Source organism: Oryzias latipes (genome assembly GCF_053564925.1).
Source record: "Oryzias latipes strain Hd-rR chromosome 1 unlocalized genomic scaffold, Olatipes_Hd-rR_3.1 chr1_Y".
NCBI lineage: Eukaryota > Metazoa > Chordata > Actinopteri > Beloniformes > Adrianichthyidae > Oryzias > Oryzias latipes.
Window position 1 is genome coordinate 756,124 of NW_027616335.1, and position 27,034 is coordinate 783,157.

A 27,034-nucleotide genomic window follows, 5' to 3' on the forward strand; every position below is an offset into this window, starting at 1 on the left:
ATGAATGGCCCCTTTTTTGAGTACTTGAGGTGACTTTAGAGTGTTTCCTATTTTTTCTCCTACTAATATATTTGATACAGGAAGTTAACGATTAAAAGTTTCATGCAGATGAAAAACGAAAGTTTCCTAAAACTTAAATGTAAAGCTGAACAGTGAGACAAACTTTACAAGAAGTGAAACTGTGACAATAATGTAACTCATAATTTATGGGCAGATAAAGCTAAATGAAACCTCGAGCTTTTCTTCTGATTTTGACAAAAAAGATCCAGAGTTTCAAAACTGTTGTCCTAGAATAGTGACGCTTAGAGGGCAGTTGTAGCATCTCTAGAGCGGGACTAAAACATTAAAATAGATTTAATCAGTAATAATTCATCATAAAAAACATCTGCTGTTCATTACAATTTTCTTACATTTATGCTAAATCAATTAATGATAAAATGTTGTGTTTAGATTAAAAAAAACCTGCTAAAATATATGCTGCAACATTAATTGAGTATTTTTTAAAAAGTAGTAGATTAGTAGACAACCGAAGCAATCAATCGTTGGCTGCTTCTGCCCAAGCATAAGAATTCTTATAAAGAGCCAGTTAAAGAGGAAATGTATCAGAACAATTACAACACAATGGAGGTTTGTTTCCTTTCTTCCATGTGCAGCCCTCTAAGAGACTTACCAGCATGTGGGGTCAGGTTAAAACTGTTTCACAAGAGTTAAGAATACAATCCCCTGTAGGGCTACAGAGGAGGAGAATAAGGCAGTAAACAATAAACAATCACCTGGTGTGAAAGTTTACTGCTCCCAGAGAGACTCTCAGAAACAAGACTATGGCATGATCTAGGATTAGATACTCACTGTGAGAATGTCATATTCTCCTGCTGAAGAGAACTTTTTGGAGGACACCAGGCCGGTCTTGGGTTCAATGAAAAACTTGCCGTGTTCATCTCCATCTTCGATGCTGTAAGAGATCTCAGCGTTGGGCCCCTTGTCGCGGTCTGATGCAATCACCCGATAAACCGGGTCTCTCTTCACGGCTCTTTCCTTGTCGGGCTTCTCCCGCTCTGGGATTTGGATCTTGTAGATCTTCTCCAGAAACAAGGGCCTGTTGTCATTTTCATCAAGGACTTGGATGATGACCCGTACAGTGGTAGATTTGGGGGGAATGCCATGGTCGGTGACGGTGACCTAAAGAGAAACAACAAATGTATCTACTTGAAGACTTGAGGGAGAAAACATGAACAAAAAAAAAAGGTTTCAGAATGCATATCTTTTCTCTTTTTGATAAAGCATCTTGTGTTCTCTTTATGCAGAGTTTAAAAAAAACCATGAGTAATGTCACCAGTATCATAAAATATTGTGTCTAACTTCTTTGGGGAACTTGTTAAGATAAAAATAGTGTGCTAAAAATGTATGATCCAAAAGTCCAGAGCTACAGGGATAAAGCAGTAAAAGGAACTATTATGCTTTTTGTTTTCTTTTCATACATTCTCACAGAGTTTGCTGGTAGCAAAAACAAATGGCTGGAAACTTTACTCTGAGATCAGCAGTGGAAGTCTTTCCTGCGAGATTTTTTTTTTTAATCCCAAATAGAAATCCATGCAGGCTTCCAAATCTGGACCTCCTGAAGTTGGCTTAATTGACTGAACTAGTCATTGAGTATGTTTTTGCTGTTTTTTTTAATGGACAAAATAAAAAAAACAATACAATTAGGTGAAGCTAGGGCCTGTTGTAAAAGGACATGGAAAAGTAGAGTTAATTTTGTATATATTTACTTATAGTAAAAAAGAAAAAGTAACTTGTTTGGATGTAGTCATAAAATGGTAACTTATGCAGCTGCCATAGACGTAGCACCCCAGAGGAAATTCCTTTTAATTGGCTTTATAGTTGGAAATAGACTCAATCTGCTCACTTCATCTGTACAGGCGAAGGTGCAAAGTGTTAAGACCTACACAGAAAAATCCCTGACCTGCAATTAATCTGACTTATAGCTCTAAACTTAAAGGGGAGGGGCTTTTGTTCAACCTCAGATGTACTCAGTATAAATGACTGTCAAGCAGCTGCATCGGTTGTAAAGCTTTGTTTAAGTGAAGACTCTACGTATTACTTCAGACACTTGACTTTCTTATTATTTGTGGCACACTTTGACACATGCGCAAGACTTCAGATTTCTGAGTGCGTGGTCTGCAAAAGCTTAATCAAGTGCAAAGAACCACAGACTGACCTCAGTAAACAAGCATTTTCTAGTGCCACAACAATGATTATCAAGGACTGTGATTTGTGCAATGACAGAAATGGAAGCGTTTCTATCTTTGAGCTGCAGAACGCAATTGAAGGCTACGACCAATGTCACAGTCATTTAAAACCATCTGCTGAGCACTTCACTAACAAACAGTCTGGAGTCCAGGGCACAATGCGTTTGAAACAACACTCAATTACAATACCAAAGGAATGCACTCTTTTTTTAAATTCTCTCTGTGTTTGCAGCTGCCACTGCAATTCACACAAGCAGGAACTGATGAATAAGAGCGTACAAGTCCAGCCCTTGTGAGGATTTGGTTGAAGGCACTGTTAGCAAATTTAATAGCCCACCAGCTCAGACCGTTTAACAGAACACGTGATCCAAATACTGTAGTTCCTAGCCGTGATCTCTCACACACTCTCTCACACAGCCACCAGTAGGGCGGCGCTGTGTCTAAATTAATGCATGGAACAATAAAATTCCCAGCCACACATAAAACTTTATATCAGTCAATTTGACTGCTTTTGAATGTAAATAAAGCGAACAAACACAAGTAAAACAAAAACAGAGATGCAATTTCCTGCGACACAAACAGATGCTGACAACTTGATTAAAAAGGCGTATTGGTTAGTATTGGTTATTTTACAACCATGCACATCTATTTTATTGTAAACAGATCATCCTAATTGATGCTTGAATTTTGTAAGTCAAATTAATCAGCTTTACAAGTATGGCACATTCCTGGATTCAAATATAATTAACTATAATTGCAGTTGAATTTTTATGTTTCTTGGTGTGTATTTTCCTTTTTTTCAAAGTAAATAGTCTGAATTTTGTTTGTTAAATTAAATTTGCAAAAGTTGGGCGTTGGTTCATCGGTTGTGCTTCCTCTACTTTCACTTTACCAGAAGAAAAAGACATATACAAAAAGAAGGAATTTTTGGCAAAATATGTACATTTAAACTATTTTGAAGTACATACGTTTCTTTAGATTGTTATCTTTTATTTTTTGTAGGTATTACAATGAAAGGTAGTCCAAAGCGATACAAGAGTCTTGAAAAAAAGTTTTACAAAATGTAATCTGGGAGGGTCCAATGGTCTGCTGCAGGTGGTTTGTTGTGCAAATAAACAGCTGTTTGAGCTACACTTGCTGCATAATCCTAATAAGTGTCTAGGGATCTCGTTTTTTGCACACTGTGTAAAACAGGTTATTTAAAAGTAAAGGTTAGTGCAGTAAACATCCAGTAAAGTCAATGCAGCAAAACAAACTTCTCACTCAGCCAATATAAAGGAAGAAAAAAAGAATATGTCCTTTTCTGATATTCTGAAAAAAACTGGTTGCCCCACAAACTGTGAAGTGTGACATCGGAAAAATAGGACTTAAAAACCTAAAAAACCTTTAAAATCTAAAAATCTTTGAACCCCATAGTCACCAAAAATTCATTTGATGAAAAAATTATAATTTAAACGTTAAAACTGATGGCTTTTTCTTTTATTGGTGTTGACATGTAACTAATATTTATGAATAAAACTAAACTCGTGTCTCCCAATTTGTTATCAGGATGAGTCCAGGCTTTGATGATTCCTTTTTGAAATGTCTTACCAAATTGCATATACCCACTTCATGTCACGTGAAATTTAAGAGTTTAACTGTTTTTGAATAATATTAAACCCTAAAAATGTGATTTTGTTTTGTTGTTGATTCTCTGGGTTTGTATTCACTCACCAATTAATCATCCAAAGTGCACCGGCCGGGTATGATCTAGTATGTGTAAAATAGGCCAGACTACATGCTGGCATGGGCTCTGGGCAACAGATGTGAACAGTCCATTCACCTCAGCTTTAACATTTCCCAACAGTCCCAGGCCTGAATAGTCAGCATGTCCTGGCATGTCCCACTTTTGCTATTTATCCACCCCCCACTTCTGCGAACGAAGGCCTCTGATCCTGCCGCTAGAGCCCACACTCAACACACTCAGCCGTGCCTTTTCTCAAATTCCCCCACTGCTTTTAGCCGCCTCTCTCTTTCACACACAAACACATGGCAACTCCCCAACCCCCATCCACCTCATCATAAAAGCTGAAGGCCTCTGTGCTCCCTCCACCTCTTCATTGCTTTCGGTGCAAACAATACTGACATAGCCTTCACCCTAATGGCTCCACATGTTCAACATGGGCCTGCATGTTTCTTTTCCAATATAAAAAAAAAGAAAAAGCTGGAGAAATAAACCTCAGCTATCTTCCTGAGAATTTAGGACTCTGTTCTGCTTCATCAACCTGAATCCCTGTGAAGAGCAACCTGATGAGCTTCCTGTTGAATTAGTGTGTTGCTCACAGGCCAGAGCTTCATTAGTTGGAATGATTAAAGTAGCCGTTTTAGGAAAAACAGAAAGTTTTGGGGAAAGCCACATGTCCCAAATTTCTTGCAGGCATTTTCATTACTAGGCAACTAAAGATGAGAAGCAGCTAAAAAGGGAAATTAAATCTATGAACCTCTGGATGAGATCTTCATTGGCGCTTGTCATTGTATCTATGAATTGTTTACATGACCACACTATTACATATTCAAGCACTAAATAGAAACAGATGCATTCTGATTTGTTTTTAGCCTTAAGCTCCCCAACACAACTGATAATGTGTTTCCACAACTCCACAATTAACAGACTCATAGGGTCAGTTGTTCTGGGTTCCTAAACTTTAGCGACGGTACCCTCTGTGGTAACATGGCTGGCATTAACAAAGACACACAAATCTTAACATTCCTACATCATTTTGCATGTGCACCCAGTTAAAGAATAATCTGGTCACATGGCAGCATGGAAAGCATCAGTGGTGTTACTTCCTCTTGACCTTCAACAAGGTCAGGTTAAGTATTGCAATTCTTGCAGGTTTGTTGGACTGGAATCTGTAGGTGCAGCAAAAAATAAGAGAATTTGAACTTTTAAGGCCTCAAATGGAACATCAGTTGATCATCAGATTACGTCTACAGACTGTTGTACAGATCAGTCTTGCTAGAGCTTTAACTTTTTTTTTTTTTTTACCTTTAAAACAACATATAAAATAAGATACAGTCAGCACCAAGCATTGCCACATTATTCCCAATTACCAACACTTAAACGTAGGGCTGGGCGATAAATTAATTTTAGCGAATAATGGGAATTTGTTGTTATGGTTGATTTATTTTCTACTTTCTTGGGCTTCCACTGTTCGTAGTAAAGTCTCGCAACAAGTAGACATGAAAACTCCCGCTAGCAAAGAGGAGCTTTTTCCGCGAGGCCAAGGAAAGAAAAAAAAAAAAAGCTTGTGCAATACAGTATTTACAAACGCACGTAATGCGTAAAGCCTCCCCCCGTTACTAATGTACTCTTCTCCGTAGCGCTTAGTTTAGGCTGATGGAGCAGCGGGACATTTTAACGGGATCCAGAAAGAACTGGAGGATAAATCTGCTGGACTGACAGCGGCAAAAGAGAGTTTTATAAAAAATAAAAAAAAGTTGACCTGGGGACAGCCATGTTGTTACACTGTGATGCTATAGTCCAACAACGCTATAATGCTATGCATGTCGTCAGTTTATGACCACAAAATGGTTTAAAAAGTCAGACTATATTTTAACGGAGTTGACTTTAAGACGTTACGGATAAATATGACAAACTTAATTCCTAGAACAATTATATAAAAAACCTGTATTTTCTAAATACAATAACAGGTCTGAATTCACTGTAAAAACATGTTATTAGCTATTTCTTACATTACAGAGCCAGTATTGACACTGTTGAGAGCGAGAAGCGCTTTTCTTTATGAGATGTTCAAGCTTGTGGAAGCTCACAAAACATCTGCTGCATTGTGTTTGAGCGTAGTTCCAAAGAAGATGTCAAAATTACATAGTTTTTGTTAAACATGTTCTGTCATTTGTCGTTTTTGTTAAAGAAAGTAAAAGGAGAGAGAAAAAGTCGATTCAAATGAAGAAAATCTGAGATTTTATTTTTTGCCCATATCGCCCAGCTCTACTTCAAAGTATTTCAGTCAAAAAGAAGAATTTTTGATACAAATTTAAGAAAAGAATAAATTCAATTCATCTCAATTGTATTTATATAGCCCAATATCACAACAATAGTCATCTCAACGGCCTTCATACCAACAATTTTATAGTAAACATAAAATCATAAGGATCATGAAGTCATAGAATTCAATAGGTAAATTCTAAACTAAACTAACTAAACAGACTAAACTAAACTGGGCAGCCCTGCAGAATGTGTTCTGTTAAATGTGTTCTAATAATTCTGAGATAAAAAAAACCCTTATAGGTATTTAGGTAATAGGTAGCTTCTGTCTGGAGAGATTTAAGCCATTCTGAAACAATATTACCTTTACAGCAAACCAAATGTATTTTTTTTTACATTGTTTTTCTTAGAAATGGCAGAATTAGTTTTTGGTGTAATTCTTTTCACAAGAAAATCTTCATAAAGAATAAAAAATATCCAGCTTTGGTACTAGACACATCAATACTGACTGTCACCCAGAGATTACAAATTGTGTAACAATAATTAAAAGGCAATCACTCTGCTTCCTGTCACCCCTGGAAACACTATTAAAGGAGCTATTATCAACTTTGGTCTGTGGTGTAAAGCAGGAAGAAACACATCAGAGGAACGCAGAGCTGAGCTCAATTAAATCCCACAAGTTTAGACATTGGCCTGTTGGTTTGACAGCAGCTTCCTGCCTCAGCCTGTGCCATCTATGAGACGGAACAATGAGGAAGAACAAAGAATCAGTCCACAGGACCTCTAAACCACTCTCTCTCTGACCCCATCCAGGGATCATGCGGGAATACACAAAGAGTTTTCAGTTGTCAGCACGTGGCAGTCAGCCAAAGATGGCTGAAAATGTCAAACTTTAGAAACTGTAAATCCCATATTCCCCCTTCTTTAGTCTAGCAATTGAGTTTCGTGAACTATACAACGAAATGTGCTGACATTTAACGGATCTCAATTAGCATCCTACTAAATGACTTTCATTCATTCATCTTCTTCATATTAATTAATATTAATTTATGATGTTTTTTCCAAAACATATTGATAATAAAGTCATTTACCTCTAGAATGTGCTCATCTTGTTGTTCTCTGTCGAGCCTCCTTGAAGTCGTTGTAATCAGACCTGTTGAAGACAAATCAATACAAATTAAAATCAGACATGGCGGTGATTGCCAATGAAATCCTTTCAGCGGGTTTTGCAATACCAGCTTGCTGTTGTAAGAACATGTCAGCACAGTGCCGGACCATCTCTGTTCAACCATGAAAGTAAACTAAGATGAAGAGTAGCTTAACAAAGACATGTTTCTGCACTGATTCAGCTGGCAAGCTTGAATTTGGAGGAGTTCTCCTAGCGGTGCTCCCTCCTGTTTTCTGGTCTATCTGGGTGCTCGACTGCTCTCCATGATGCTGGTTATGTATGAAATATTACAAGGACCTGCAAATAGTACTGAAACAGCACTGAAGAATTGACACTCTGCCTTTAGTCTTCCACAAGATAAATAGAAATAGAACCAGCCAGGCACCCACCACATGTTTTCAAATGGAAAACACTCAACTGTTAGAGGAAGTATTTCAGGGTCTTTTGGAGCTATATCATTCATCTTAAACAGCAAACAGATGCAGCGTGATATCAATCACAGAGAGAACGCTGACAAACATAAAAATAAAAGAAGCCGGAGTCTTGAGTTCCGGGATAATATGATTTTGTTCAAAGCCAGAAACAACAGAAAAGCAAAGTAGAAGCAGGGGGAGGGGCTATGCAACTTTTTTACCTTATAGGCAGCTCTTTACTCCCAGTGCAATTGCAACTTTGCAAAAACTAAAACTGAGTGTAGGTTAGATATGCCAACTTCAACCACACCAGTGCTGTCTGCTGGCCACACTGCAGCTGATTAGCATACAGCAAAGGATACGATTGGAAAAGCCAAACCCATCAATGGCACAAATGCCTGCATCCAGAATAGCAGACCGCAACTTGCAAGTCCACAGAAATAACTGTGCTGGGCACTGAGATTGAAGGATATTACCAAGGCGCCTTTGCTCCATTTTTTTTTAATCCTCTCCTCTTTAAGCTTCATTTAATCTTTGGAGAGAACTGCAAAGATGTAGGAGTGCTTGGATCTTCTTGGAAAAATGTAAAATAATAAATGTGCAGCCGTTTTCTACTAACCACCCATGGTTCCATACTGGGCCAAATCTGTGTGCATTTATACTTGTTTCATACAGTTTTCACCAAAAAAGCATAAAACAAGTAAAGTCGATTAATATAAATATTCTGTACCCTATTTCAAGTCTTCAAAAGCCTTATGGATTTACACCAGGGATCATTCCTATCAATTGACACAAACCTAATCAATTACATTTGTACTTCAGCAAGGCAGAAGATGATGGATGATGATGTTTTAGGAACACAGCCTCTCTGTAATTGGAAAAAAAAAGAAATAATATAAGCTACACCATGGCCCCTAGTTTGTTATGACTCTGCAAATCAGATATTTTGGGGGTGGGGGTGGGGGGGCAGCATCATTACACTCACATCCTAATCCCAGCTGCATAATCTCTGCGGTTTGCCTCCATACCACAACACAGGACATCGGCAAAACCAGCAACCAAACAAAACGTTATACGTTTCTGTCGAAGCTGTTCTTAAAACGCATCTGGTTTTAATCCCAGATATGGAAAAATGCGGGGAATCCTACTTCTTAAGCATAATTAAGACCTCTGTGCTTTAGGAATATACCAACACCAAGACGAAGCAACACCACATTACAGCCGGATAGATGATACCTTTGCTTCTCGTGCTTTAAGGGGTAAGATATGAGCAAGACAGAGAGCACAAGAGAAACATGTGGTGAGCAAAAGGACAATAAACAACCAGACTTATTTGGGACTCAGCGGCTTATTTTGCTGAAGTAATTGAAGGCAGAGGAAAAGCTCAGTGCAACCTTTAACTAGTTGCATGACTCCAATTTCTGGTATTTATTTAGACCACCTTGATCACCAGTATGCTGTTGTTCCATCTGATTATTTGAAGACTATAAAATGATGGCTAGTTTACGCCATCTAAACTAGGTAAGAGAAGCAAGCCTAAAGGTTTTGTGTGTGAGACATACTTTACTTTAAACCTAAATTCCTAGCCTTTATTCTGATAGTTACCAATCAAGAATGGGCTCTGTTGGCGCTCAAGTCAATGAAAGTACATAGCTCTGTCTCTGCATCAGCGCTGATACAGTTTAAAATAACTAGTTGGTAAGCCAAGGCTGACCATGGAAGAACACACACAAACGCACACTCACCAAAGCCATCCTGAGGCGTGGGCTGAGTTGGGCTGACACTAATTACAGCCATGCTGTTTTGAGAGGGGGAGTGAAACAACAGCAAAGTCACAGTGGCACTCTTAACAGTCTCCTTGAGCGCTACAACCACCGCTTTAAAATGTGGGTCTGAAAGAAATTCAAGACTTCAGGACATTGCTGATGTGGTCCATTCTTGGGCATCACTACTGGGATTAGAATCACACACATATTTGATGCTGCACGAATGTTGATACCATAAATGTTTTTTGAGTTTGTAGGAATGGAAAATATAGAAATGCCAAGAAATATGAGAATCACTGATGTTCTAACCAGTGTTATTTTTTTTTCTTTTGAAACACTGGTTGTTACTTTTCTGCAATGAGGAAAATGACACAGTAACAATTCTAACACAGACACTGACCACATTTTTCAACCAAAATTAAAAATCATTTGATTTACAACCAGTGGCTATCTTTAAATGTGTTGTGGAAAAGTGTGAAACAGTAATGTTAAAAATATATTTTTTTAGAAACAAGTCTAAAAAGTGGGATTTTAATTAGTAACTTTGAGCCAAAACATAGTTTGTTGCTATGAAGCAAGACTTTCAAATGTGACTGCAAGCAATCTTCAGCTGAAAAACAAGCCACTACCTTTCATGTTTACAATGTGTGTAAGACTAGAAAATCTACCCTCCTGGAAGAAGAAAAAAAGCTGAAGAGAAGTTCTATGTTTTGACAGACAAAAACACACTTCAGTTAAGGCTGCCATTTCTGGAGAAGTGTATCCAAGGGTTTTAGATTTCAACCATTTCCAAGTTAATTATTAATCAGTTTTTTTGTTCTCTCTGCTCTTAGTCTTTCACTCAAGTCTGCCATTGTAATTCATGTTAAAAATATCAGTCATGAGCCCTTTTGTCAAAGTTGGACTAAAATCTAAGTCACTAAAGTAAACATTTATAGCCTCACCCAGCTGGGATTCATGCAGTTTTAGTCAGAGTTCCGCTATTGGAGTCCCCCTACCTGAACTAGACTAGTCTAGACTAGGCCTATCTAGAAACTGCTGACGAATGAATCATCCACAAAATGGCCAGATTTAAAGTTGATCATACTTAACGGGTCTCTTAATGGTTCATGCAGTGTGGTTTCCTTTTTCAGGTAATCATGTGATTTCCCAGATTTACCAATCATGCCTGTGGATTCTAATGAATTTGAAAGTGGAGCACGCATGTAAAAGTTACAGGGACTTACTATAAACCACGTGAGAGAATAACAAATTAAAGCCTTTGTTGCTAACTCTCTTACAGACGAAGGTCTTTGATCTAAAATGACTACCGGTACATTTTTTGATTTGTTTAACCCTTGTGCTATCCTGTGACCCCACCCTTACATTGACGTGTTCTCCCTACCATGACAAAGGTGGATAAAGGTGGAAAGATTTCATGTAATCCATGAAAACAAATCATTGAAGAAAAAAGGTTCAGCGCACTGTCTAGTGGGTCTAGATGACCCAACTCCCAATGTTAAAGTGCCTAGGATAGCACAAGGGTTAAGGTTTTTGTTTGTGACTATTGTAACACTGATAAATAGCTGGAATTTTTACTTGAATCTCCTGAAGGTTTGAAGATATTACCCAAAACATCATTCCAAAAGAAAAAGGTAATATTTTTTTAGTTTATAAATCAGTTTACAACTCAAAAAGGCCCGATAGGATTCATATTATCTATTTTTTTCTCACAGCTATACATTTGACTGCCATGCCAACTACTACAAAGCAGTCCATTTATCTTTAATATGAATAGGAGAGTATGATCTCCTGAACTATAAAACACATCTACACACCTTCTTTTCACAAACTCTAAGAGCTATGACAATGTTTTTCAAGCCCCAAATCACCGGAAACATTGGGAAGTTGTTGGAATAATCCATTTCCTATCTCACTTCCTGTGATTGTGGTCAAGGCCACTGATAACACCAGCCTGACAGTATTTTTCCTCTAACACAAGACTGAAATGTGTACCCCAAACATAACTGGTGTAGCAGAAACGTCATCTTTTTTTGTTGCTTTAACTTAAACAAAAAAGGATGAGCCACAACTGGCAGAGTGAGTGTTTTTCTTTTTAACTTTACTTGGGTTCAAATCCTAACATGAAAGTTCCCATTAAGACACAAAGACAATCATGTTTAGACAGCCCCGTCTGACTACAGGTATGCACATTGTTAGCTGTAAGTAGACCATTGTCTGATGACAAACACAGATAAGTGCTATGATCACAGGGTGGGGTTTTCAAAAGTCAAACGGGCTCTGATCAGAAATCCTCTGTATTTTGGGGGATTATCAAAAACTGAAGCTAATTTTCTTTGAAAAATTAATAAAGAAATCTGAGACAATCACAGGTGTTATAGACAATCATGCAGCAACATGTGGAAAAGTGGTAACAGGAAGTAGGGTTTTCAATATTCATTAAGATATGGTCACTATCGTACATCTTCACACTAGCTCTCTTTCTTTGGCAGAGGTGAGGAAACTGTTCTTTGCTTGGTATGTGAGGGAGTGAGGGTGTCTGAGTTTGTTCCGACTACTGGTTCTGCCCGGATGCCTTTTTCTTACACACACGTGCACATGCACACAGACACACACGCGTTGTAGCATAAAACCTCTTGTCAAAGTCCACAGCACACCATTTCAGACAGGACAGGAAGTAGATTCTGCTCAATCTCCCACAGAAAAGGTGGGCAACTTGAGTAAACAATTTTGGTTCGACTAGCTGAGAGCGCTGACATGTCTTTGCACAGAGAAAATAAAACTAGACAAGCAGTGGGTCGGCTGAGTGTGAAAACAAACCACTGCTGTCCTAAATCCACCCCTAGCGACAAAAGAAACTATAGTATTTTTATTAAAGCGACTGATATTTTAAAAAGGGCACATGGACTCACAAAGTCTCGTTTTGTGTTTTGATGAGCTGACGACAAGCTTTTGATTCTCTATCCAGGAGAATCAACTCTTCTTTTGCTGCCAAGCAGAAACTGGAGTCTGGAAGCACTGTTTTCACGTCTGTGGGCGGGATGTGATCTGAAAATCCCAGACAACTGAGCACCCCTTAAGCTGCAAAATGTTTTAGACTTTTAATATTGAAATCTCATACTGTTTTAGGGCATATTTTCTTCTTCCATTATGACCCTGTTTTTTTTTTTTTTTCGTACCCGATTTCTATTCTTTCAAAGAAAGAAGCTGATAGGGTTCATGCCTTTAGACAGCAGTACTGTCATAGTGACTTGTTAGACAGCAAAGCTGGCCTTGCACTTCCATGAAAAATTCAGAGATTGTCTAAAGCAGTCGGACATGTTTACTTTGCAGAAATAAAGTAGGCCTAAGCCTTTCATCATTGGCTTTACTGAAACATTGTGAGTCGGTGAGAGGAAAGGGTAACCAAAGCCACCCAAGGCATCGAGCAAAGCTTTCAGACTGTATATATTTGAGGCTGAACCGGCAGCAGAGGGCCATAACCCACGACAGACCTAGTTAGTTTTAAACACATGGCTGTAACCATGTGTTGCTCCTTCACATCCCATATAAAAACACAAGTCTCAACATCTTTTTCCTTTTCCCACCCCTTTTTAAAGCTTTGTACATCTGCCAAGATATGGCTTATGCTTCCAATGCAGTTTTAGAACATGTAATTAGAGAGACTTGCATGTTGTCAACTGCACCATTGAATTGTGGAAAAGATTTGAAAATGTGGTTACTTTGAGCTATGTTGAATACTATCAATTCAAAGAAATCAATGAATTGTTTGTGATTAAAAAGAACCAGAGCTTAATGAAAATCATCTATCTGTTTAGGGTTTAAGGCTCTAAATGTTTGTTTTCTTTGCTCTTTTTTTTGTTTGGTTTCATTCCACAACTACCTTTCTTTCTACATTCAACACTGCAATCTTAAAACAACAAAAAAAGACAATTCAAAACCTCTTAACAATAATTCAATGAAGTTTTCTTTGCCCAAGCCTGTCTTTGTTAAACTTGATGTGTGCAGCTCTGGTGTCTCACTGATAAAAGTTTTAACGCGCTTTGATATGCACGAATGCCTCTTATCCTTCTGCTTCTGAATATCTTTTTCCCTTTTATTTTTGCTTGTTGTTTTTTTTCAAGTGAGTTTTACTGATGGTCATAAAAAATACAGAACTTGGTGGGCTTTTTTTCTTAGAAACGAATTACCAACAATGTGGGATTTATTTATTTATTTAATATATCCCCATATGGGAAATAAGATAACTACTAAAGTGGCTGTTGACTGTAATTTTACCACTCTAAAAAAAAAAAACATAAAGGTAGAAATCTGGGAAAAAAGAAAAAAATGAAAGGTCATCTTTAGCAGGAAAAGGTAAAATTACATTTCATTTCCAATATACCATGTTAATTATTCAAAATGGAAAAGCATACTATAAATGAATATCTCCACTGCTTATGAGGGTTTTATGTAAAATAATCTGAATTATTTATGATCTTTTATGTGTCCTTTCTCTTTTCTAACATCCACAATTGCTTATCAGTCCAGCAGGTTTTTATGGAGGCAGACAAAACATGAACCATATGTGCATACTCAAAAATACTTTGTTCTTTCTTATCCCCTCCACTTGGAGAAACCCGGCATTACTGTGTGTGAAGCAGCAAGCATGATGGGATCCTTATTTGGTCAGAAAAACCAGCATGGTAACTTGCAACAAAAATAACACCAGTTTGTTGATGTGACCACCTTGGGAAACAAGACCACATCGACATTAAGAATGACTAGTTAGCCTCCCGGTTGGAGTTTTCAGATAAGTTACCAAAAAATGTGCTAAAAAAGAAAAGCTATTTCCCTTCTTTAGTTCAAGTACAGAGGATCTGTATGAGTCAGCTTAACACCAAGAGACCTGGCACTTACTTTCTGTTATCATTTTATAAGAACAAATGTGGATTTTTAGGAACTGTACACCGAGCTCTGTTTTACACCTATTTTTGATACATTTTTTTTCTACAATAAAACCAAACATAGCAAGTTCCAGCTACTTTAAAAGCAGCCAATGAAATATTAATCATCACACCACTTCCACACAGGGCCATACGAGAACACAGTTTAAAATGTTAGAGTGCAAAACCCCTCATATGCTCAGCTCAGTTCTCCCCGAACTGAATAAATTGTGTTCGGGCTGTTTGTCTTTTGAAAAAAAAAGATAAAGGTAGATGTTAGCCACAATGTCAGCCATGCAAGGCAATGTAAAACGATCTATTGCCTTTTACTCTGTATATGACGTTCTTTGTGATAAAGAAAACACATCTATGTGTACTCAATCGACAAGAAAATCCCACCGCTAACAGGAAAAAATCTTGTGTTTAGGGTTGAAGACCTAATAAATGTGATCATCTGGAAAGGTCAGCCTTTTACAGCATTTACATAGCTCAACCTCCTGCTATGAGGGGAAAACCTTGCGTCTAATATCCTCCCATTAACAACGTCTTACCTGTCTTGGTGTTAATGGCAAAGAAACCCTGGGGATTTCCACTGGTGATCTTGTAGGTGAGTTTGTCACTGGCAATTACATCAGGATCAACGGCGTTGATCTGGATTATTGAAACATCTTTTGGAGAATTCTCCGTGACAGAGGGGTAGTAGACAGGCTCAGAGGTTTGCGGAGCGTTGTCGTTGACGTCCTGCACTTGGATGTAGACCTCAACAAAAGCGGAGAGGGGCACCACGCCACGATCCATTGCATAAACTGTTAGCCAGTAATGAGGTGTTGCTTCATGATCCAGCAGCTCTTGTGTTCGAATAACACCTAAGAGATTCAACAAAAGGGGGGAAGAAGAAAACGTAAACTGTTAATGGCAAGTTAGAGAACATTTTTCTATGCAGCACAGGATCAAAGGGTCACGATCCTGTCTGAACTTTCAATGACCTTTCAGATTGATTTTTTTTGTCAATTAGGAAAAACAGCTGCGTTTGAGCAGGCCGTATATACATTGGTAGAAGGGCCCCTTCCTGAAACGTGTCAAGGTGGGACACTAACAGTAACCAGCCAGCCGCTCTTTTGTCCATATTTCACTGCCATGCCGGCGCTCAAACCTACAGCTGAACAAACGAAAGAGCTTTCAAACACAAATACGCGAGTGGAACAGGATGACATGACTTAAATAGAGTGGTGAATGAGTAGATCCTGCAAAACCCCGAGATGTGTTAAGCTCCATATGATGCCGCGCTGAACAGAGGTGTATGAGTGATGTAGTGCATTTGCTAGCCCATGACTGTCACTCTCTGTTGGGTCAGAGGTTTTTGTGCTCGAAACTGGCCGGTGATATGAAAGCAGCTTGTTGATCTTTCTGAGGAAAAGCTAACAGCAAAGTTCATGTTGGTGAGTTTGCTTGGCTTCAAAGCTTTTCATCTCTGCCTCGCTCCACTTACAGACACTCAGGTGCCTGATAGATGCAAAGCTACGTAGGAACGGACAAGTGCATTAGAAAGCGGCAGTCTAAGACTAAGGTGGAACTTCAAACATTGCTCTTTTCATTTGTAATGTAAAATGATTACACAAGGTTTTTCAAGCTTTATGGGAAAATAACTCTTTTCTAATTCAATTCATAATTGTTACTTCTTCAAACAACTTACACTTCTTTTACACAAAAGGTCTTCCTGTAAGATGTTACACTGATGACAGGATACAAAAACCACAAATGTAAGCAAACCTTAACACTTTTTTTGCTTTACTGAATAACAATGCCAGGATTCATTTGTTTGGTTCACACCAGAGCGCCATTGAGCTTTTGAAACGAGGCAGACTATTTGAGAAAACTAACTCCAAGTCCAGACGGAACAGCCCAGTGGGAAAGCAGCCTAAGGCCAGCCGTATAGTTTGCTCACATTCAATTCAGTGTTATATCAAAGTGAAGTTTTTGTGTATGAGACAGTTTGTTCAGTATTGACCCATGATTAATTATGATCATAAGATAAAAACAGTTTTTATTTACAAATGACACTCCTGTACAGAGTACCGCAGAACAAAATAAAAATCCCTTTAAGCCATGGAGTTATGACAGATCTCATAGACACTACCTCAATAAATATATTTTTACAACTACAATAAACATTTATAACTTTATCTGATTTTTCCATTATCTAAAGTTAATAAACTGAGTCATATAGGGAAGTATCATAACCAGATATGGGTGTTGTCAGTTTTCTGCTGTTAGTCTGAGTCCTTTACAGCTCTTCTAGTCACTGGTGGCTCAAATTAAAACCCCCACAGAGTCACTAGAGCTCCGTTGTAAAAGTTTGCATCTGTTGTTCTTGTCTTTTGTTCACTTACTGTTACTTGAGGAACGGTAGAGTGATACAGACACAATTTTAGCTTTGGGAAATAGGAGGTATCTTTAACTGGGAAAAAAAAGACTTGTCACATAATTTTAAAATTTAAAGCAAGAGACAAGTTCCGCTCATTTATTTGCTAACCCGGCCTTTCCTGTGAATTCATTTTGGGGATTCTATCTTGTCATCAGTCATCATTACAGCTCGCTCAGCTTAGCTTGAGGCATGTAATAGGAAAGGTAGCCAGGCGAGGAAATATAGGCAGCTTTCAAAAGTTTTCTAAAGCCAAGAGTCCCAAGACAAAATCAACACTTACAAGTGTGACAAGAATTCAAATGAGATGACTGTAGTCAATGGAATCGCTTTAGGCATTCATTAGTTATTAGAGTTTTAATATGTAACTTATACAATATTACTGCATAACATTAGTGCATGAAATAAAAATGATTGACAGTTACGTTTTTTTTTTAACCAGAGCTGCCAACCTCACAGGAAATTGCAAATATTTGACAAATGTAGGGTAACAAAAACTTTCATAAAATAGTCTCAGCTTAGACATAAAAGCACAGAACGCTTTTCTGACATGTTTTAAGGGTGTATGAGTTAAAGGTTAAGTAGAAAAAAAGGTCAAAGTCAAAGTGATGATGCAAAAAGCAACGGGAGAGCTTTTTTTAAGAGTTGCTCTGGTGTGTCGATGCTGTTCCACTTATCAGGAACTGTAAAAGAAAAAGGTAAAGACAATTGGGAAAATATGAGCCATCTTTTATGCTCAGTCCTGCTTGAGTGCTCAGCAATTTTACTGGCAGAAAAATTCTGCATAAACCAGGGTTAGGATTTTTGTCTTGTAGCTTTCTGTGCAGAGCAGATTTTGAGCTTATAACATTGGGTTTATCCATAGTTTTATATATATATAGTTTATATTCATGTTTAAATGAGTGGAGATCAACTTGACCTAAAAAATGAAAGTAAAAAAGGCATAGCTTCTGTGGTAACTGGTTTCCAACAATGCACATGAAAGATGAATCTGAGGAATTTTGTCGCCACACCCCTCCTATACACCTAACTACACAGTGAGGCAGAAACAAAAAACCGCCCTCGGGCCACACAAAAAAAAAAAAAACTCTGCCAGATTTGCTTTCCGCTTTCCTCCCCTTGCTCTTCACTTTTCCCTTTGGCTTTGTTCTTCAAAGCTATTTGAGCACTGTGGCGGTACAGTCAGGTCTTCAGACAGCCAACAGATTTTCCACTATCAAGGGCAGTGCATGTGTATCTAATCTATAGTTTATTCTACAAAAAGCTTCAGAGTCACAATGAAGACACGGTTATCAGTTATCTGAACATGCAGCATTTGCTTTGAAACAGTTCACAAGCGTGTCATAGAAGGAACAGAGTAAAGTTTGTACCTGTGCTATGTGCAAAACATACAAATAAAACACGTTTTCTTTTGCAACATTTGTTGTATGCACTGCTTCTCTGAGCTAATAGTTATATATGTGGATAACTCAGTATAAACCAGCTGTTCCTCGCTCATTCTTTGTCTGAGAAAATGGCTTTGAACAGCCTCTGTTAATTCAGCTCACCTCTATCCCACATTCCTCAGCCTTCTCAGGCTTTTAGCTCACATGCTTGCATAAACTTTCTCAGTGCCCCCTCCTTTCCAAAGCCTTGGCAGAATGCTTCAAATTCCTCCGGTTCGTTGTTGGTCCGTCCCAGTGTAACCGACAGAGTCCTAAACTAAGGTTTCTGCTATCAAGCAGGCTCACATCACTTTGTTTTAAGGTTTCCAGACATCTGTTGCGAAGATCTGTGTTTTAAGTCTATAAATACCATAGAAAGACAGACGCGACGACAGAGAGCTAATTTTGCATACATGATTATCAGGGTAGGATTAAATCTAAATTAAAGGTCAAAGGGCATTGCAATCCGATCGTTTGCATTTGTAAGCATCAAAATTTCTAGTAAGTATAATAGTTGCTGTGGAGTTGGGCTCCAGTGATTGCACCGCTACGTTCAACTAGTTGCACCAGCACAAAAGTCAGATGTGGCTACATTTTCAACAGCATTGCACTTCACACCACAGTTTTATAGGGTCATTTTTTGATCTGACATTGCTGTCTGCTGCTGCTTGACCCTGAAAGGTAGAGGGGTCACTTGTCCTAAAACGGGTCAAAAATACATTTCTGCCACCCATCCCTTTCCCCCAACTTTACAATAAATCAAGTGCATTATACTATACAAATTTCTTGTATCTGAGCAGGGAAACCCAGCCTCTTTACCAGAGCCAATATTTAGGATTACACCCCCCCGAACCCCAATGCATCCATTTAGTTGATTAAATTTTCAGCAAAAAGTTAGATTTTATATTTTATCATAATGATTTTTCTTATTTTTTAAACCCCGTTTTCCCCTTTCTTTATCCCTTTTTTGCTCTCTGCACAGAAATGTGCAAAAAAATAGTTATGAACTATTTAATTGCAGTAAAATGAAGCAAATACAGTATTTATTACATCACAAACTCAATTTTCAAAACTCAAACAGCATTACTGGATGCTTTATTCTCTTCTTTTTTTTGTCTTGTCAAAAACAGAAATGTCGCCAAATGTAATAGTACAGCACACGGTTGTTCTATTCTTAAACGCTGCTTATCTATCTCAGCTGTCCTTGCTTCTGTTTTTGTAACAAGCAAAAGAAAATTCATTTGAGTGAGGAAAAAATATATAAATGAAAATATCTTGATCCAATGACCATATATGGAGTTCTGTTAAACCCTCATCAAGCTCACACTTTGTACATCTTTGTGTGAAATAGTGTGTTTTAAAAACTACTAAGTAAACAAATTAAAAGTCTAATATTTTTCCCCACAGTAGTTCAAGCAAACAGCTGTTTTCCTGCTCATTAAGTGACACATTCTCTCTGCAGTGTGTGAGGTGCCACTGATCCGGCCCGCCTCCATGTTTGGTCCGGCCAACTGAACAATATCAGACACCCATGGTAAAACTGGCCACACGATCAAGACGTGACATTTTATTGCAGTCTGTGCTCCAACCTGAAACCCTCCAAAAATCTCTGTCAAATAGAACAGAAGACAGTCTTTCCTTTCTATGTCGCAGTTCATCTTTCCCAGTTTAGCTCATTCTTTTAGAGCGATTATGCTGATTTTTTTTAAACAGCGCACCCTGTTCTGTGTCCTGATTGGCTGGAGACCTTGTCAATCAATCTCCTCCGTACCGTGTCTCCTGTACAGAAACGCGGAGCTCTTCAGATCTACAGAAATCTGTGATTGATCAGATCTTTGTTTTCATTCTAAGATCATGGACCTAATTTCTAGGAAGGTTTGAGAATTTAAACAAGTGAAAAGGGTGAAAATGTTCATTTCTGTGTGAGAAAAGTGTATTCAGGCAGTGAGGAGTTTTACTGCCATAAACGTCTGTAATCAGACTCCGTGGATTTCACCGATCACGGTTATTTTTTGAATGTAACTCCTGCAATAAATGAGGGAATTTGTACTGGTGAAAAGGTAACACAGACATATGCTTAGCTGCAGCAGAAGACACAGACATTTGCTTTTTCAGTATTACTGGATGAGAAAAAGACGTGCAGGACACAGCCCAGCTGCGCAAAACGTGTGATGAGAGACGTGTGATGAGATCAAAGTCTCTGCTGAATTTTTTTTTTGTGTATCAGTATATTTTTCCTAAATTTTTGTCTTTGAAAATCATTGTGTTATTGGGTCATTGTTATTTATTTTATTAAAAGGATCATGAATGAATTAAACTTTATTCATATAGCGCTTTACAACTCCTTAAAGGTACCAGAGGGCTTCACAATAAAAAAGAGATCTAAAATGGGAACAAAAGTTTTAAACTAACTCTAGAATATTCTGTTTTAGAATATAATTTTCAATATAAATGTTTTCATCTACATTCCATGTTATATCATTCTCACTCCACGCATCTGCTCATGGTCCGGTCCTTCTATCGAATTTTAGAAACCAACGTGTTCATAATGATTTCATGTTCTAATACAATTACCGGTATGAAGCCCATTTAGACGATTGTTGTAATATTGGGCTACGTATATAAAGAAAATTGAAATGAACTGAATTGAATTTGCTTCACATCCATAGAACCATTTTTTTATTTAATATAAATATGATTTGTCATATTTTTACTACCTAAATCATGGAAGAGTATCGTTAGACATCAAATACTTTTTTGGTAATAGAGACAAATAAACATTCTGTGTGAACATAGTTACTGTCAAAAAACTTTTTTTTTTTTTAATAAGCTACAAAAAAAACATATGACTTATGGAAAAAGAGCTTAAAACTGTAAAATCTTGTTCCTTTTCAAAGACAAAACTGAAAACGAAAAATCGAACCAACAAAATCTAAACCTGTTTTAACTGAAAAACTTTGTTTTTGAAGAAATCTTGGCAAATAGAAAACATACTCCATAGAATAGCCAAAAAACAAAATAGTCATTAGTGGAAGCATTCGGTCCAATAAAAATTGTTTAGGAACACCCTGGTGCAAGAAGAATGTGTATGGTAAATGTCTTAATAAACTGTTACAAGCACAAAACAGCCAAAGAGAACTAAAAAAAAATAAAAACATAAAAAACATCCATGTTGCTAAAAATAAAAGCGCCTAAAATGACTCCAGCACTTAAAAGGCAACAAACAAAACAGGAAACAAAATCATAAATAATGCTGTAAAAATTGCAAAACCTTGTGAAAATATATCTGATGTCCTTTTATGCAGCTCTAAGGACATGGACGGACCATGGGGTACTAAGATAGGATCTTTTTTTTGCAATTTTATATCTAAAAAAACTGTACTCCAATTTAGTACAAGCTGTTATTGTACAAAATCAAATAGAAGTACAATTAAGAAGTACAATTTTTACATGATGAAAATTGTTGTAGATTGTACAGTTAGTGTATTTGAATGATATATAAAATTGGGATGGTATGATAGTAAAGGATAAATGGGTGTTAGATCTTGACATTTTTATTGTGTGTCTGGGTAGAGTCTCATTCATCTAGGTTCATTCCATTGAAGTACAAGGTTATTGAAGCAGAAGAACAGCCAATGAGCCAATAAAACATTATAAGAACTCAAATTACGTTTTATCAAGGAACAAAGATCTTTAATCTTTTTCAAGAAGAGTGGCCCTTAAGGACTGTCAATATATTTATATGTATATATATATCATGAGAAGTTGACACTCTACTTACATTAAAAATTAATAAACAAATCCAATTGGTTTGCTTGGGGGGTGCATGGAGGTGAAAATATCTTGATAGCCCAGAGATATTTTCATAACAATGATTAAGTATCACATAAAACCATGTCCCTCGTACCTTCCTAAATATAATGCACAAACTATTACAGCCCGTTGAGCAAGAGAGCAATTTCCACTCCATGCATCACTGAGCACAGACACATAGGGCAGAAGAATGGCTGTCACCAGCTGGTGTAAAGGATTTATTTATATACTTTATTTTAACAAATGTATTCAGCGAAGTTGACTTGAACAGGAGGTATCAATAGTGACTTTGAAATCAACCCTATGAAGTTTTCTTTGTCGTTTTAAGTTAGGAGGGACACAAAAAAATCTTAAAGCGTCTTATAATTTTGATGCACAAATGTTCACCTGTTACAACTCTGTATTTGCATAAATCTATAAGACAGTTGATTTTGTATTGTGTTAAATTTTAGACTTGTTGGTCTCTGAATACAAAAAGACAGATAATAGCACATGTTAATATTTTAACAAGCTCCCTTGGTTTTACAATTTTTTGTGCTTAATAGCATTCATATCAACATAACAACCAGATTAAGAGTTACATCATAACAAAATCCAGTTCCACACTAATTAACAATAAATGCCTCAAGCTGCCATTATTTGTCTGACAGGGTTACAAGAAAACAAGAAAATAGATACTCCATCGCCTAATTATGCAATTTACTTCAAACTTTAGTATTATAATGGATACATATCAATAAGATATAATACATAAATTATCCAAATTATTGATTTGGCAGATTGTTGTTGTATTAATAATAGACACAAATTGGTAAAAAAGAAAACTGGGAAGTCAACCACTAGTTAAACATTGGGAGCTTCCTCCTGTCTTTAGTATAAAGCTGTATAAAATAAGAAATTCAGCTTTTGCTTAGCTATTTTAGAAGTGTTCTGAACATATTAATGTCACTTTTGACCTCTTACTCAGATTGAAAAAAGATTTGTGTGATGTAGATACCAACTTAACACATCTATGGTTTTTCCATTCTATCAGACATCATTGCATTGATTCGAACGCCAGGTACTCCACTTTTGCAGCTCATTTTAAAAATGGCCAAGTATAATATATTATTCATCAGGGGTTAGTGAGACATCAAATTAACAAATAATGGAGCATATCCTGTGAGGCAGCTCCAGATTTCTTTAAAAAGATTTAATGGGCAGAAAGAACAACATACTTTTAACGGGAGAACGTACGCTTTTTATTTAGAAACCTACAATCAACGGTTTCCTGCCACATTTTCCTGGTTCCATCTCCAGAGTAACAGCCCTCAAGCAAAGGCTATTTGGAATCAAGTACCCATTAGCAATCCAACTTATCTCAAGCATATGGAAAATGAAGAATGGAGGGAAACTGTTGCCTTTTGAAAAATATACTCAATGCCAAAAAATTGACCTTAAAAAAGATACTGCACAATTTTTTTTATTGGTGGCAAACTGTTTACTTTTGGAGGTAATGGAAAAAAGACATGAAGGCCTAACAATTTTTCTTTTTGGGGGGGGTAGAAATGGAACAGGACTTTGTCACAACACATAAAACTGTTTCGTTTGCTCTCACAAAGGATGCTTTCACTACACAAGCTGCAAACAGCTTCAAGTGAAAGGGCAATGCATATTTTATCCAAGAAGAAAGGGCAATGCATACATTATACAATCAGCATCTGCTTCTCATGTACACTGAGCACACTCTGCTCTGCTCAACCTGTACACTGAATAATTTCACTTCCAGCTGAGACAGAACTTGCTTTGAATACGTTTTCAAAGCCACAACAACTCAAAGTGTCAGATTCATGTTTAAATGAGTACGCGAGTGCTTTTCGCTGATATTTTGCAATGATAATGTAACTTGTGAAAATCTACTAAAACATTTGCATTACTTTTATCACAGCATATATCTGAGTTATGATTAATAAAATCACACAGCTAAATTGAGGAATCACACAGAGAAATTAAGGATTGATATGGAATATGATCAATTAAATACTGGTTAGGGAGAATGTGACTGAGTCTATGGTCGAACAGCAGGCACAAGGTTAACACTTTTTTTCATGGACATCTGAGGTCACTTTAACAGGACAATGCCAGACAATTTGTATAAGGACAACAGTGTTTTTTCATAGAAGCATAACTGTTCTTTATTGTCCTGCCAGTACTCAAAATTCACCTCACTTTATATGCATAGAAAAGTGCAAATTTGAAAACATTCTTAACTTCTCCAATAATTGAGTTTGTTCAAGGTGATCTATTTTCCTCATACCTCTGGAAAATAGATCACTGACTTTGCCACAGCTATCTAGCATCTCGAACTATTAGGACAAAGCTCTTTGATTTGCACAATCTCCTTTGCTTGTCAAGCCCAATAAAAGAGGTGCCTTTCTTTAATCCTTTACATGAAAGTCATTTGAGATTTAAAAAATTAGGTTTGTTAAATGACTAAAGGTTAGGGTACACATGAGCAGACAATTACTCACTGCAAATAAAAAAACGTTTTTTTTATTGCCAACCAACTATTACCTTATGTGAGGTGTGTCTAGATGAGTAATGTGAGGAGTGGAGTCTTGCCTAGGTTGATCTCGATAAGTATTCTTTTATTGCTAGTCTGTATCAAGCTTGAACTCAGGAGTTTAAAGGCCCGTACACACCGGGACGAATATTCGCCAGGCGTTATTCGCCAGCGTTTTTCGCCACGTTTTTTGTGTTCACACCCAGGCGATTTTCGCTGACGATGAGCCGAGCGAACATGCAATTTCATTCCCTGACATTAGATGGCGCTTAATGTAAACAGAAATACTCCTGTACACAAGGTGGCGCCGCGCAACTTTACGCTTCTTAAAGTCGCTTTTCACTCAGAAGAAGAGAGTAAGTATTTACGCGCTTGTCAGAATAATACAAAGGAAACATGAATATTTCAAGCACCAGTAGCTCCAACTGGTGCTTGGTTCGGGGATATTTTAGAATGTCCGTCATTATTTCTCCGCGGCAGTGTAGACGCTACTCGGCGTCTTATCTTCTTCGCTGGTATGTGTGCTCAGCAAGGCAGTTTTGTGTTTGAGCGCCCCCAAGTTGTGTTTTACTGTAACTTCAGAAGCTCCAGACACGTGTGCAAAAGCGGCATTCTCATTGGTCGAATAGATTTCGACGCGAGGCGTCGAAAAAAAAAACGAACCCGAGGCTTTTTTTTTTTTGACGCTTTGACGCGTGGCGTTTTTTCGCGTTGGTGTGCACACTCTCATTGGTGCCCTTTGTTTAGTCACGAGGCGTTAAACGTCGGCGAAAATCGCCGGCGAAATTCGTCCCGGTGTGAACAGGCCTTAAGTATGTTTACATGTCAATGATATTGAAACCAAAGTTGAAATATGCATGGGGTTTCTGTATTATTTTAGAGTTAATAGATGTCATGGCTGCTTCTTTACAAGTAGAGGTTTATTTGTCTATTTAGCACAACTGAAAGGTAAGACATACTGATACATTAGGATCTCCACTCTAACTTACTGGGTTACATGGTTGTGGAAATGCTTTAAAATTCCCACAGGATCAGACTCTTTGGTGGTCATATCATAAAGGCTGTCTCATTTCAGAATACTGATTTAAAAAAATCTAGAGATGAGTATAAACAAATGACCAACCACTCGTTGAATATTACCGCTCCGCAAAGCTTGCTCATCTTGAAACATACTGGTACATCTGTCATCAGCCAATAGTAAACAGAAAAAACTATATAAATAACAACTTAGATATTATGAAACTCCAGCTGTCTTGTGTAGAATCTACCTTTACGGCTAAAGCACAAAATTGATGCTTAGCTTGATTACGTCTTTAGCCTAAGCTTGCACTTTGTCATTTTTGCCTAAAACAAGGCTGAGATCAAATGTGATGTCTAAAATGGCCAGCCTGTGACCTGTGCCAGATATAAGCAGTCCTTGGAGCCATATAATTGAACTGTTTGTCATAAGGACAGAGAAGCAAAATAAAGCAAGCTATATTTATATCAAATTACATATATCTGGATATAAGATGCTGTTGTCGGATTCTTTGCTCAAGTAATCCAAGGCAAAAAGGTGACACTGAACCTAAGATTTGACAGCAGGATGTCCAGTGAGCTATGTAAGTATGTTAAGGGCTTATAGTACTGTGATACTTAATCGTTCTAGTCTGTTTAGTCCCTAGAGGTCAAAAATCAACTATATGCAAACGTAGGAATAAAAGCGCAAGGTGGTATACTTGGTCTTAAGCATGAGAAGGGGCTCTGGTAAAAACATTTAATAAGCATGTGTTTGAATTAAGATGGCAGCAATCCAATAACCACAGAGCTTTTAATAACACAGGGAATGTCTGGACCAACAGTTGTCATGAGGTTCACAAACAGTCAGACAGCACCACACTAACGTTTGGCCTGCACAAGATATCTTTCACCCAGATTTATATGAGAGAAGAATGGTGTTGGAAGGAACTAAAATGGACTACAGGTTTACAAGTTAATCATTAGGCTTTAAACCTATTTTGCTTTCTTGTAGGATATCAGACCCACTGTGGATGACAAGCAACAATGTAGATTGAATGATTTTTTTCATTTCCCTTGACATTCATATGTGCCAGCTGCATATGAATGAGTAATTAAAAGTATGCTATTGGCTGATATCGTTTAAACAAACCTGTGTATAAAGGTTAAGAAAGCAATGGACAAAATCTGTAGATTATTTAAAAATCTTCGCAATCTTTTTTCAAATTGGGAAAAGTAAAGCTTTGAAATTATGACCTGTACTTACAGATATCACAGTTTTTTCAGGGTGAATAGCCACACTCATATTCCTTATGGAGGTGCAATATTTT

General features: G+C 37.4%; 2 protein-coding genes across 11 annotated transcripts in view; one reads left to right on the top strand and one right to left on the bottom strand.

The window, feature by feature from the left end:
• Positions 1-27,034, top strand: part of LOC144990221 (uncharacterized) — a 280,096-nt gene that overhangs the window by 45,403 nt on the left and 207,659 nt on the right. The gene's annotated exons all lie outside the window — the stretch shown is intronic.
• Positions 1-27,034, bottom strand: part of LOC144981357 (protocadherin Fat 1-like) — a 71,672-nt gene that overhangs the window by 36,750 nt on the left and 7,888 nt on the right. For all 10 annotated transcript variants that reach the window (XR_013654435.1, XR_013654436.1, XM_078943762.1 and 7 more), the window contains exons 3-5: positions 15,058-15,372; positions 7,326-7,387; positions 850-1,179 (exon numbers count right to left, since the gene is read on the bottom strand). Coding sequence is in view for 8 of the 10 variants with exons in the window: in XM_078943762.1 (XP_078799888.1) it covers positions 850-1,179; positions 7,326-7,387; positions 15,058-15,372 (707 nt within the window). In the remaining 2 variants the exon portion in view is untranslated. The remainder of the gene's footprint in view (positions 1-849; positions 1,180-7,325; positions 7,388-15,057; positions 15,373-27,034) is intronic.